At 42.1% G+C, this 14,274-nt stretch overlaps 1 protein-coding gene across 1 annotated transcript in view; it reads right to left on the bottom strand.

The window, feature by feature from the left end:
• ATG3 (autophagy related 3) overlaps positions 1-14,274 on the bottom strand; it is a 130,772-nt gene that overhangs the window by 107,778 nt on the left and 8,720 nt on the right. The window contains exon 3 of the mRNA XM_068269828.1: positions 12,800-12,841. Coding sequence (XP_068125929.1) covers positions 12,800-12,841 — 42 coding nt within the window. The remainder of the gene's footprint in view (positions 1-12,799; positions 12,842-14,274) is intronic.

Consider the following 14,274-nt stretch of genomic DNA (forward strand, 5'->3'; position numbering starts at 1 on the left):
AAGACCTAAAAACAACAATTTATTGTCAGGTTCTTTCTATTAATTTCCAATGAAATGAATCATGGTTTTATGGACTGGAAAACAATCCCATTATTGACTGTTTGTTCCGAATGCATTACATGGTCCTTGTAACAAACTTACCTGATGTGGTCTCTGCAGGCTGCTCTGATAGTGTGGAGCAGCTGGAGGAAGCTTCCTCTTTGGTCAAACGCACCCCCGGCTCCCCTGTAGACATGAATCAGCATGATGGCATTCCCGGCTCCCCTGTAGATGTGGGTCGGCGTGTTGTTTCTGGCAGGATGCGCACAGCTCAGAGCTGCTTTAATAGGCTGAGGAGGCGTGTCTGATGGGGTGTCAGCTGTGATGTCATCAGCTGACACCTTTTTGCAGGAGGTGCTGTCAATTCTGGGGGCTGGGCTTTTGCTTTGCCTCTTGGGTACTTAAGGCCAGAGTATTCACTTGCTTGTTGGCCTTGATACTAATCAGTTCGCTGGTTCTTGGCCCTAGCTAGTGAGATATTGAAAGCTACATTTCATATATTGCGCATCAGTGCGATATATATGTACTCTAGTCAGTCTTATTATTCTGTAGTACAGGTATTATTAGTATATATTTGTAATATTATATCGTAATATTGTATATTATCTGTGTACCGACCTTTTGCCTGCCTCTTGACTTCGCTTTTGCCTAGCCCTTCTGTACCATTGCCATCTGATATGTGTGTATGACTCGGCCTGTCCCTAAATTTGCTACTGTTTGATCCTTTTAATACAACTGACATCTGACTTATGTGTATGACCCTGCCTGTTAATTGACTACGATTTTGCCTAACTCATACTTCACTCATCTGCTCTTGTGAACGACGTCGGCCTGACCCTGACTATGCCTTTCTCACTAGAACTGAGATTTACACTAGTTACGCTGGATCTCTTCACGTATCAGCGTGATAGTCCTTTAGCAGAGCTATAAGGAGTGCCCTTCCCCCCAGCCTCTGCTTCCTCAGAAGGAGGAATCTGAAACCCTTGGATGATGAAACACCTGAGGTATCTCATTAGCCTGATTAGACTGGATTACCTCTACTAATGCAGATGGTAATAAGGAAGATTATTAAACAGAAGAAAAACTTCCCAGAAAATTGCATTTGAAAATTGGAAAAACATTGAACCTGTTTCCACTTTCATGCTTTACCACTGACAAAGTACAGGCATTACACAAAGGTTTGGGATAGGATACAACAAGCTTCTTATGGCAAATCCCCATGTTCTGGATTCTGTGTCAAAGGATATTGGAGACTTTGGGATATGAAATGACACAAAAAAGACCCGCATAACTGCACTGCAGTATAAGTGCATACACAATTGCTTGTTCCGATACCAGTATCAAAGACCTTACCTGGTCTGTACTAGTCTGAGTAGCTGGGTCCCAGCTCTGAGAGTACGATAGCTCCATTATGGATGAAAAGGAGCAGCGGATCCTCAGGAGTATCACCCGACTGCAGCCATTCTGCTCTCTCCTTCCATCTGTTTTCAATACAGATGCCGCTCAGTGCAGCGTTCCACACGGGCCTTGGTCCGCCCCCAGCTAGCAGAAGTTCCGGGCTCCTCCATCCGCTGGAAGCTTGCAGTGGAACATACACCCGCTTCAGTGCTTCCTGTATGTGCTACAAGCGTATGGCGGAAATGCATCTGCATCACAAAAATTAGTGGTGCCGAAACCTACACCCTGGAAAACCTGCCGCCTGACCAACACATGCATCGGCCGCCTGGGATTCCAGACCTAGGTTCTCCCAGGCAGGCAAGCAGGTCTCCAGGCACTTACCCTCTAGCCCTCCCGGCAGGACCAGGAATACGTCTGTCCTATCCAAGGGACAGGAAGAACACTTAAGTAGGAGGTGGTGTTTAAATTTAATCTGTTCTTCCTGTCCCAGGGATGGGCGGGGTAATCTCATGGTGGACCTGTCATGGAGGCAAGTGGAATATTATCAATATTTATCACTGTTGTGGGGAAATTGTTAGCCCACTCTTTACTACAGAGTTAAGGGTTGTATGGTTTGACAATAAATGGCTTCAGGCAACCACTAACCATGAGTGAAAGAAAAGTTTTTGTGTATAGAATGGTTAAAGAGAACCTGTAACAAAAAAGGTTCCCTCCCACTGATCTTAGATGAGTCTTGGAGAGAATCTCATTTCAAAATGATTCATCATGCTAAATACGCATTTAATATAAAATATAAATCACCACCTTCAAATTATCGGCCATATTGTCCCAAGTGTTCACTTCCAAACGCGAATATGTTTCACTGTTTATGGTCCTGTGAAGTAGTGAGTCTTTTTTGGAAAAAGATCCAAAAATATATATTAGAAGTGTGTAAATGTAAGATTGATCTGACTCCCCAGATGTGTCTTTTCAATTTTTATGACTCCTCAAATATCCCACTAAACGAACCCACTTCAAGGAAAAAGGGTCTATCCCCACTCAGACATGTGATTATCATTGCTGCACGTAAAGTGCTTTATAATAAATTGATTTATTCAAGTCCTCCAACCACATGGGACGATAAACAAGAACTTCTTCACATATTCCATCTGGACAACATAGAAACACAAATGCATAAAGAAAAAATGACAACAAGATTTTTTCGGACTTGGAAACTCTTTATTACATATTCCTTCACCACAAAGGAAATACGAGACATTATGATTCCATTCAAATATACAGCTTGGTATGCTAAAAGAGACTTAACCGGAGAACTGGGCAAATGAAAAATATAGGAGTGAGACTTCTGGCATGACCTATGTCTGAAGGATGCGGGAAGCTACCTTAAAGAAAAATTCCGCCTAGAGTTTAAAATGAGATGGTGACAGGGGAGGGGGGGGGGGGGGGTTAGGGAGGTCTGGGAGAAAACAAGAAAAAAGGATTGTGAAGTGTTGACATCTTAAGCTCCAAGGGGCAAGGATAACAAATATTATATGTGATTGTAATGTGACCATTAAACCATAAGATCTGTAACCTGAGTCTTGCCTCCTGTGCGAGGACACTTGTACCTTTTTCACAATCTATAATAAAATTTGTTTAAAAAAAGAAAAAAAAAAAAAGTTTCCCTGGGGGGTACTCACCCCCGGAAGGGGGAAGTCTCAGGTTCCCAATGAGGCTTCCCCCTCCCCTGTAGCTGCAGGCAATCCAGCCCTGGCTCTCCTGAAGTGTCCGGCGTTCCTCCCTGGACAAGCCTGACAAGCGCTGATTTATTTACCTTACCTGGCTCCAGCGGGGGCGCTGTTACGGCTCTCCGCACAGAGATAGGCGAAAATAGATGATCTTTGTCGGGTCTGCTCTACTGTGTAGGCGACTTGCGCCTGTGCAGTAGAGCGAGCCAACAGCGATCGGCTATTTCCGCCTATCTCCGAGCAGAGAGCCGATACTGCGCCTGCGCTGGAGCCGGAAAGGTAAATATTTACAAACCCGATGTTTGGGGAGCTTTATCGCTGCCACCGTGCGACCAAGGAGGATGGGGGAAGCCTCAATAGGATCCGGAGGCTTCCCCCACCCGAGGTGAGTACCCCCCCCCCGGGGAGGTTTTTTTTTTGTTACAGGTTTTCTGTAAGAAATCGTAAATTCTGCCAGGGTGCGACAACAATAATTATCATGAAACAGTGCGCACCACTTGTTTACAGATTAAATGGCTATGTACAGTGTGCTAGGGGGGGAAAATACAAAACATAAACCGGAAGTAACCATAAGTGTGAAGAAGTATATTTCCTTGAAAAAGCACCACTGTCATATCAGAAATCATCCACAGGAAATTATTTAGACCAGTCAAATGTATCAATTCCAATCATTACAAACATTCATTCATAGCCATTAGAAGTAATCAGACCTTAAAAACTATTAAAAACAATGTGAAGACCAAAGGCCCATACCAACCAGAGCAACCGGAAATTTACAATAATAAGGCAGGAAAAAGCTCTCCAGCAGGGGCTACTGATTCCCATACAGGAGTATTACCCGGGTCAAAAGGTAGGTATCCGTACAGTGGTGAAGTATCATATATCACAGTAATATTATAGCAATTATTAAACATATATCATAAATCATTGATAAAGTGCATACATTGACAACTCATTTGTACCCTTCCTTCATTAACACAATTGGTGGTTGCTTGGTTTGACTAATTTTTCTCTGAATATATGGGCACCTGGTTTTGTCTAGCTACACCACTGCCTTCTGTGAGGATATATGTGGTGATGATGATGATGATATGTACGGTAATATGCAGAACATGGCAGCCATATCGTATCTCGCGGAAGCCATATTTTTACCTTTTCTGTCTGCGTCATATGTGTATGGCTGAAGGAAGCTGCTACTTTGAGTTTCTGTATTCAGTTCTTTTGGAAGTTGGACGCTGCTAATTGGATCTTCTGTAGGCCAGTATATAGTACATTTGCATCTGAAGGGTGAATTTTTGTGAATAGTAGGAGCAGGAACACTGGGTTGCAAAAGTATTCGGCCCCCTTGAAGTTTTCCACATTTTGTCACATTACTGCCACAAACATGCATCAATTATATTGGAATTCCACGTGAAAGACCAATACAAAGTGGTGTACATGTGAGAAGTGGATTGAAAATCATACATCATTCCAAACTTTTTTTTTTACAAATAAATAACTGCAAAGTGGGGTGTGCGTAATTTTTCGGCCCCCTGAGTCAATACTTTGTAGAACCACCTTTTGCTGCAATTACAGCTGCCAGTCTTTTAGGGTATGTCTCTACCAGCTTTGCAAATCTAGAGACTGAAAGCCTTGCCCATTCTTCTTTGCAAAACAGCTCCAGCTCAGTCAGATTAGATGGGCAGCGTTTGTGAACAGCAGTTTTCAGATCTTGCCACAGATTCTCAATTGGATTTAGATCTGGACTTTGACTGGGCCATTCTAACACATGGATATGTTTTGTTTTAAACCATTCCATTGTTGCCCTGGCTTTATGTTTAGGGTCATTGTCCTGCTGGAAGGTAAACCTCTGCCCCAGTCTCAAGTCTTTTGCAGACTCCAAGAGGTTTTCTTCCAAGTTTGCCCTGTATTTGGCTCCATCCATCTTCCCATCAACTCTGACCAGCTTCCCTGTCCCTGCTGAAGAGAAGCACCCCCAGAACATGATGCTGCCACCACCAAATTTGACAGTGGGGATGGCGTGTTCAGAGTGATGTGCAGTATTAGTTTTCCACCACACATAGCGTTTTGCATTTTGACCAAAAAGAACAACTTACCTTCGGTAACGTCTTTTCCGGAAGTCAAGAGGACAGCACCCCTGCTGAGACTTGTCTCCCTCCCTGACTGAGGACAGGAAGCTGAAAAATAAAAATTTGCATAGCAAATAGGCAGCAGCATAAGTAGGGAACAAGTACCTCCATCTTCAGTTATAAAAAAGACACGGACAACCATTGATGCTGAAAAAATGTAATTCTTTATTCCTTATAAACCCTCAAAAATAGGGTGGGTTGCAGGGGTGCTGTCCTCTTGACTTCCGGAAAAGACGTTACCGAAGGTAAGTTGTTCTTTCCCGGAGCGTCATTCGGACAGCACCCCTGCTGAGATGATAACCAAGATTATTCTCTTAGGGAGGGACTACAGCCTGTAATACTTTTCTCCCATAACTTAAATCTGTGCTAGCTAAAATATTCAGCCTATAATGCTTGACGAAGGTGTTGTGGTTGGACCAAGTCGCAGCTCTGCAGATCTGCTCAATAGTGGCCCCAGCCCTCTCTGCCCAAGATGCCGAGACTCCTCTAGTCGAGTGAGCTTTAATTGTGGAAGATAGCTGTTTATTTTGAGTCTTGTAAGCAGTAGCAATTGTCTGTTTTATCCATCTGGATAATGTTCCTCTGGAAGCTTTGTTCCCCTTGAATTTTCCCGAAAATAGAACGAATATTGCGTCAGACTTCCTCCACTGTTTTGTCATTTCCAAGTATTGAATGAGACATCTCTTTACATCCAAGCAGTGTAACCTTCTTTCTTTCTCATTAGCTGGGTCTTGACAGAATGAGGGTAAAAAGATATCTTGAGTTCTATGAAATTTGGATACTACCTTTGGTAAAAAAGTAATATCTGGACGTAACGTGATCCTATCATCCGATATTATGCAGTAAGGTTCTCTTATTGATAGTGCTTGAATTTCTCCTATTCTCCTAGCCGTAGTAATGGCAATAAGGAAGGCTGTTTTCAATGATAAATATTTTTCTGATATATTTTCAATCGGCTCAAAAGGAGTTTCACAAAGTCCTTGTAAAACTGTATTTAGGTCCCAAGATGGAATTCTAGGTCTTATCACCGGTCTCAGTCTCTTTAGTGCCTGAAAGAATCGAATAACAAACTCTTCTTGAGCTAGTTTTCTTTCTAGAAAAACACCCAATGCGGAAACTTGTACCTTAAGCGTACTTGCACTCAGACCTTTTTCGTAGCCACTTTGAAGAAATTCCAATACCGAAGATGATGAATTCACTTCCAATGATTTTTCCGCACACCATCTGTTAAACACTTTCCAGGCTTTGTTATAGATTTGCCGAGTGACCTTCTTCCTACTTTGAATTAAAGTTTCTGTGAGCCTATTGGAGAACCCTTTATCTTTCAAGATGCGCCATTCAGCCTCCATGCTGAGAGGTGAAGGAGTTTCAGGTTCGGGTGAAAAATTTTCCCCTGGTTCAATAGATCTGTTTGAAGTGGGAGAATGATCGGTTTCGAGACTGCTATAGCTTGAAGTAATGTGAACCAAGGTCTCTTTAGCCATAGTGGAGCGATGAGAATTACTTCGGCTTGATCCTGAACGATCTTCTTCAGCACCTTTGGTAAAAGAGGTATGGGCGGAAAAGCGTACATCAGATGTGATCCCCAGTTTATTGAGAATGCATCCAGTTTCCAAGGATTGTCTTGCGGATATAGGGAACAAAACTTTAGACATTTCATATTCGTTCTCCTGGCAAATAGATCCACCTCCGGATGTTCCCATTGATCCACTATTTGCTGATAAACCCCATGATTGAGGGACCATTCGTTCTGGTCTAACTTTGAACGGCTCAAGGAATCTGCCAGGGAATTTGATGTGCCTTTCAGGTGGACTGCCGTCAAGGATTTGATATTGTTTTCTGCCCAAGAAACGATCCGAAAAGTCTGGGTCCATAAGGTCATACTCCTTGTTCCCCCTTGTCTGTTCAGATATGCTACTACACAGCTGTTGTCTGTTCTGACTGTTACATGTGTATTCCTGAGAGGAGTACTGAAGTGTTGTAATGCCTGATAAACTGCTTCCAGCTCTCTGCTGTTCGATGACTTCAAAGACATTGTCCTGGACCATTGACCCTGGGCTGGCAGGGAATCTAAGTGGGCTCCCCATCCCCAGGAACTGGCATCCGTCGTCAGCACTTTCTGAACCGGATAATTCCACATACGACCTTCTGTGATGTGTGATTGGTCCTGCCACCACATCAGGGAAACTTTCACATAGTGGGGTATCAATATCTTCTTGTCCAGCATTGACAACTTCTTGTTCCAAGCTTTTAGAATCCATATTTGCAGAATTCTCGTATGAAATTGGCTCCATTGTACTGCTGGAAAGCTGGCCGTTAAACGTCCTAGTAGAGACATAGCCTTTCTTAGAGAAATTGTCCTTGCTTTCTGAAAAGAAAAAATATAGTCTGTAATTGCAGATATTTTTCTAACAGGCAAAAAAGTCCTTTCCTCTCTAGTGGAAATAGTGAACCCTAAAAATTCCATGGACTGACTCGGTGTTAAAGAAGACTTTTCCCAGTTAACCAGCCACCCCAAATTTTGGAGGAATTCAAGGGCTATCTGACTTTGAGTAATTACAAATTCACGAGAAGGACCCCAAAACAAGAAATCGTCTAAATATCCAAGCACATTAATGGACCTTGATCTTAGGATGGCTAATACTTCAGCAATTACTTTAGTAAACAGCCATGGAGCTGAAGATATTCCGAAAGGTAAAACAGAAAACTGAAAGTGTCTTACCTTTCCTCCGATTGGAACTGCGAATCTCAGATACTGTTGGGATGAGAGATGAATTGGGATGTGCCAGTAAGCATCCTTGAGGTCTAAGGATGCCAGGAAACAGTCTTTCTGTAGGAGATGAATAACAGAGTGAATGTTGTCCATTCTGAACCTTCTGTATTTTATGCATTTGTTTAAGACCTTGAGATTTAGAATGAAGCGGAAGCTTCCCTGTGGTTTTTTTACTAGGAATACCGGTGAGTAACACCCTAAACCCCTTTGACATAATGGCACCTCTCTTACAACTCTCTTTTGTAATAAGGACATTATCTCCTGTTGAAGAAATATCTCTCGTTCTGGATCTACTGGGAGGGGGGTAACCAGAAATTTTAGTGGTGGGGGTTGATCGAATTCTATCCTGTATCCTTCTAGTATGATCTTTAGTAACCACTGATTTGTCATGTGAATCTGCCAGAACTCGAAAAAATGAGCCAGTCTCCCTCCCACCGGAATCCTGGCGTCATTGTTTGTCAGATCTACTAGGGGGAGCAAAATTGGTCTTGGACTTCTGTGGTCTATAGGGAGCCCATCTTTTCCTGTTTTGGGTCTGCTTAACTCCTGGGTCAGACCTGACGGGTCCTCGAAAGGACCGTCTAGGTTGATAGGGTCTTTTCTTATTTGGAAAGTTCTTTTTATTATCCGCGGTTCTATCCAGAGTCTCCTCGAGTTTAGAACCAAACAACAAGGCACCTTCACATGGTATACCACACAGTCTAGACTTGGATGCATTATCACCGTTCCACGTTTTCACCCATACTCCCCTTCTTGCTGAATTTACCAAAGCAGTAGTTCTTGCTGTTAATTTTACTGTATCATCGGCTGCGTCTGTAAGATAATTAGTTGCATTAAATAATTTAGGAAAGTCATTCAGGATATCATTCCTAGGCACTCCCATTGCAATCTTAGTCTGTACTTCTAGTAACCAGGATTTAAGAGACCGAGTCACAGCTGTAGAAGCTACTGCGGGCTTGAAAGTAAGCGAGGATGATTCCCATGCTCTGCGTAAAATATTGTCCAGTTTTTTATCAATGGGATCCCTAAGATTACCAAAATCTTCGAATAATAAGTCAGTTTTCCTTGACACTCTAGACAGAGAAGGATCTAATTTGGGCGGAGGACCCCAAAAAGCCTGATCCTCAGGACTAAAGGGATATTTCTTAGATAGAGACCTAGGCCAAAAAGCCCTCTTTTCAGGGTTACTCCATTCCTTCTTAATTAAATCTTTCAAGGAAGAATGGACCGGAATAACCTGAAATTGGGGATCCGCCAAACCAACATACATCTCATCTAACGGTGTCAAGGATTTTTGTTCATCTTTTATACCCATTGTTTCATACATTTCTGATAAAAGGCTTTTCATTAATTCTGGACAAAAGGCAAATCTTTGATGATTATCTGATTTAACTGCATCCTCTTCTGCAGAAATGTCTTCTAATTCTGAAATTTCTCCTTCTGATAATTCAGAAGCTTCTGAATCCTCCTTATTTCTTTTCCTTTTTTGAACCAAAGGGGGTATTAAGGATACCGGGGACCCAGGTGGATCTATGGTATTTAACAGAGGCCGTATTATCTGTATTCTCAGAAATCAGTGGGACATTTGCTGAGGACACTGCTGGAATAGAAGTAGAGGTAGAGGCTATAGCTGAATCTTTAATTTCTTTAATAGCTGATGCCATCTCAGCCCGCATCCAGCCCATAAATCCTTTCATCAACACAGGAGATTCATCCTTGACTACTTTCTCAGTACAGGCCTGACACAATTTTCTTGCTGAAGAGGCTACAAAACGAGTATTGCAGATAACACATTTTCTCTCATTCTTTGTATGTCTATCTTGACTGGTCTGATGAACACTCTTATCAGTCTTGTCCTTTTTTGTCTATAATATAAACAAACATAGACCTTTTTAGCCTATCTGTAACATAGCAAAAAAATATATCATGCATTAATACAGACAATCACCCACTTGACTGGTCTGAGGATTGAGTTTATCCAATTTATCAGCTTTGTCAGTTCTTTTGGGCTAAAGAAAAAATAAGAGACAAGACTGTAAGATACAATATTCCCTCTACACAGATATATGCTGGCTAAGTAAATACTTTCAATATTACTTGCCAGAGAGGGATCTAGGCCTGGCTCTGCAGACTGCAGAGAGAAAGAACCTGCAGCGTCCTCCATCGTCAAATTCAAAGAGCAGAATGACGAATGGATACATTTTGCTGTTTTAAATAGTAATTTGGTTACCTGATTTGCTTCAGGTGTATGATCTCCGCCGCCCCGGCCGCCTGATTGGCTTGTGCGCTGGTTGTCTGCACATTTCCGGGTGGTTACGTCATGCGGGACGCGTACGCATGACGACTTCCGGTTTCGAATACCGGAACTTCCTGTGTAGCGCGCCTGCGCCCATAAAGCCGCTGCCTCTTCAGGAGTAGCCTCCAACACGCTGCAGGACCCGCTATCGTTCACTGAACGATCTTTCTACAGGAGTCCTGACCCACGCCGCCCCAGCCGCCTGACTGGATAGCACCCAGAGGAGACTCTCCCATGCATCCTGACCGGGGACAGGAAACTGAACTGAAGATGGAGGTACTTGTTCCCTACTTATGCTGCTGCCTATTTGCTATGCAAATTTTTATTTTTCAGCTTCCTGTCCTCAGTCAGGGAGGGAGACAAGTCTCAGCAGGGGTGCTGTCCGAATGACGCTCCGGGAAAGTTCCATTTTGGTCTCATCTGACCAGAGCACCTTCTTCCACGTGGTTGCTGTGTCCCCCACATGGCTTGTGGCAAACTGCAAATGGGACTTCTTATGCTTTCTGTTAACAATGCTTTTCTTCTTGCCACTCTTCCATAAAGACCAACTTTGTACAGTGCATGACTAATAGTTGTCCTATAGACAGAGTCTCCCACCTGAGCTGTAGATCTCTGCAGCTCGTCCAGAGTCACCATGGGCCTCTTGACTGCATTTCTGATCAGCGCTCTCCTTGTTCGGTCTGTGAGTTTAGGTGGATGGCCTTGTCTTGGTAGGTTTACAATTGTGCCATACTCTTTCCATTTCTGAATGATCGCTTGAACAGTGCTCAGTGGGATGTTCAAGGCTTTGGAAATCTTTTTGTAGCCTAAGCCTGCTTTAAATTTCTCAATAACTTGATCCCTGACCTGTCTTGTGTGTTCTTTGGACTTCACGGTGTTGTTGCTCCCGATATTCTCTTAGACAACCTCTGAGGCCCTCACAGAGCAGCTCTATTTGTACTGACATTAGATTACACACAGGTGCACTCTATTCAGTCACTAGCACTCATCGGGCAATGTCTATAGGCAACTGACTGCACTCAGATCAAAGGGGGCCTAATAATTATGCATACACCACTTTGCAGTTATTTATTTGTAAAAAAAAATGTTTGGAATCATGTATGATTATCGTTCCACTTCTCATGTGTTCACCACTTTGTGTTGGTCTTTCATGTGAAATTCCAATAAAATTGATTCATGTTTGTGGCAGTAATATGACAAAATGTGGAAAACTTCATGGGGGCCGAATACTTTTGCAACCCACTATCTATCTACATCTACCTACCTACCTAGATAGATAGATAGATAGATAGATAGATAGATAGATAGATAGATAGATAGATAGATATGTACACACATACACATATACCGGCATATATACAGTGGCTTGCAAAAGTATTCGGCCCCTTTGAAGTTTTCCACATTTTGTCACATTACTGCCACAAACATGAATCAATTTTATTGGAATTCCACGTGAAAGACCAATACAAAGTGGTGTACACGTGAGAAGTGGAACGAAAATCTTTGTATTGGTCTTTTACGTGAAATTCCAATAAAATTGATGCACGTTTGTGGCAGTAATGTGACAAAATGTGGAAAACTTCAAAGGGGGCCGAATATTTTTGCAACCCACTGTATATTAGTGTGTGCACGTGTGTGTGTGTGTGTGTGTACACACACACACACACACACACACACTTTCTGGTTCTCCTTACCTCATTTTTAAATAAATAATGCTAAGTTACAGATGCAGTTGCTACTTCCTGATTACAATTACTTGATATGACAATGTTACAAACACTAAGGGCTTGTTCACACTATGAGCGCTTTGAGCTTTTTAAAAGCGCTGGTAATTTTGAAAAGCGCTATAAAATCGCTTGAGCAACATACATGTGAGCATTCTCACATGAGCGATGAGCTTTCTTTCCAAAAGCGAACGCGAGTCCTGCACCATTTCCTGAACGTTTGCGCTTCAATGCAAGGTATAGGAAAATCGCTAAGTGCTTGAAAAATCGATTTCGTGAGCGCTTTTGTAAAAAATAACATTAAATATATTCAGTTCCAGGTCAAAGAGTTCACTTCCTGATTGTGTTAAAAAAAAAAAAAAAAAAACAACCGCTAATCGCCAGAAAAATGCTAATTGTTAGAAAAACACCAGGAAAATAGGTTTGAAAAGCACATACAAAAGCGTTTAACGCCTGTGATTTATAATGTGAACTAGGCCTAAGATATCTACAGTTTTTTTTGTACTCACTGGGGCTAATTTTTGAAGAACGGCTCAAAGAAATCCAGAGCAAAAGTGGAAGACTTGCCAAAAACAACCAGTAAGAATTATTGCTTCATTTAAAAATGGAAACATGGGCATCTCCAATTTTATCAAACAATAAAACAAAGGCTATAAAAATAACACTTATGTGGCAAACACACAGAAAGATAAAATGAATATGTCTTTGCTTACCTCTTCAGGAGTGATAACACCAGTCTCCTTAAATTTTGACTCCTGTATGTAGAACAAAGAACAACAGATAAGGCACACTAAAATATTGCATTAGTAGATAAAAATAAGATATGCAGGACTACTGAGGGGGGTGGTGTGTGTGTGTGTGTGTGTGTGTGTGTGTGTGTGTGTGTGTGTGTGTGTGTGTGTGTGTGTGTGTGTGTGTGTGTGTGTGTGTGTGTGTGTGTGTGTGTGTGTGTGTGTGTGTGTGTGTGTGTGTGTGTGTGTGTGTGTGTGTGTGTGTGTGTGTGTGTGTGTGTGTGTGTGTGTGTGTGTGTGTGTGTGTGTGTGTGTGTGTGTGTGTGTTTTGAACTAAAAATTAAAAATAACATACACACATCATACTTACGTCCAGTGTAGTCTACTCCTTAATCTCTTTCTCCTCTCCCTCATCCCATTTGATCACTGTGATTGATGGAATTCTCCATCCTCCATTTTACGCCACCAATTGCATATAGTAGTACATGATTTTTGTCATTCCACTGCCCTCCATGACTATCTATGGGATTGCACCCCCCATTTAAGCGTTGCATCTTTGTTTTTATATATTTTGTGACATGCTTGCTTTTAACATGCAGGTTAGCGCTGTTGAGTTAGTTCAGCGCTCCCTGCACACTGCCTCTACCTTTTTTTGCAAGCATGCCAAGTCTATTAGCTATATTTTTAAGTAGCAGTAGGGTATTGTACCATGTTAGCCATCAGTAAAAGCAAGAAGTTTTAAACCAGGATGATACCATTTATTGGCTAACTAAAAATGAATAAAAATAAGCAAGCTTTCGGCCTTGCAGCCTTCGTCTGGCTTATATCCTGTTAGTTTGCAAACTGGTGGTACAGACAGCTTATATACATGCAACATCAAAAGGGAAAACAGATATTTTTTCAAGCATAAATACATGTCATTAAGATGCCTTAATTCACACAGACCATCGACCTGGGGTTAGAGGTTGTAAGCTAAGATAAGGATCCTTGTTTAACACCTGCTTACAGACCTGGGAGTTGGACTGACACAGAGGTATCGTAAATTCTTAGTTCACAAGTTCAGCTATAATGGCTGAGAAAGTTCAAATATCATCAATCTCATACCAATATAGAAAGTTGTTGTCCTTATTCAAACCGTTCTGCACAGCTCTGAACCAATTTATAAATTTTGTTTCTGCTATTAAATCGATCATTTGACGTTTTGAAGCCACCCTTCAGGGCAGTGACACGAAGATCATCCATGCTGTGTCCGTTGGACCGAAAGTGTGTAGCAACTGGAAGTCCAGATTTGGTATCATTAATAGTGTGCCAGTGTGCATTCATACGTTTGCGCAGAGTTTGTCCAGTTTCTCGCACGTACATAACATTGGGGCATTTAGCACACATGATCAGATATACCAGATTGGTGGAACCACAGGAAAATGTACCTTGTACTCTGTACTCCTGTTGTGAACCTG

The sequence above is a fragment of the Hyperolius riggenbachi genome, chromosome 2 (assembly GCF_040937935.1).
Source record: "Hyperolius riggenbachi isolate aHypRig1 chromosome 2, aHypRig1.pri, whole genome shotgun sequence".
Classification (NCBI taxonomy): Eukaryota; Metazoa; Chordata; class Amphibia; order Anura; family Hyperoliidae; genus Hyperolius; species Hyperolius riggenbachi.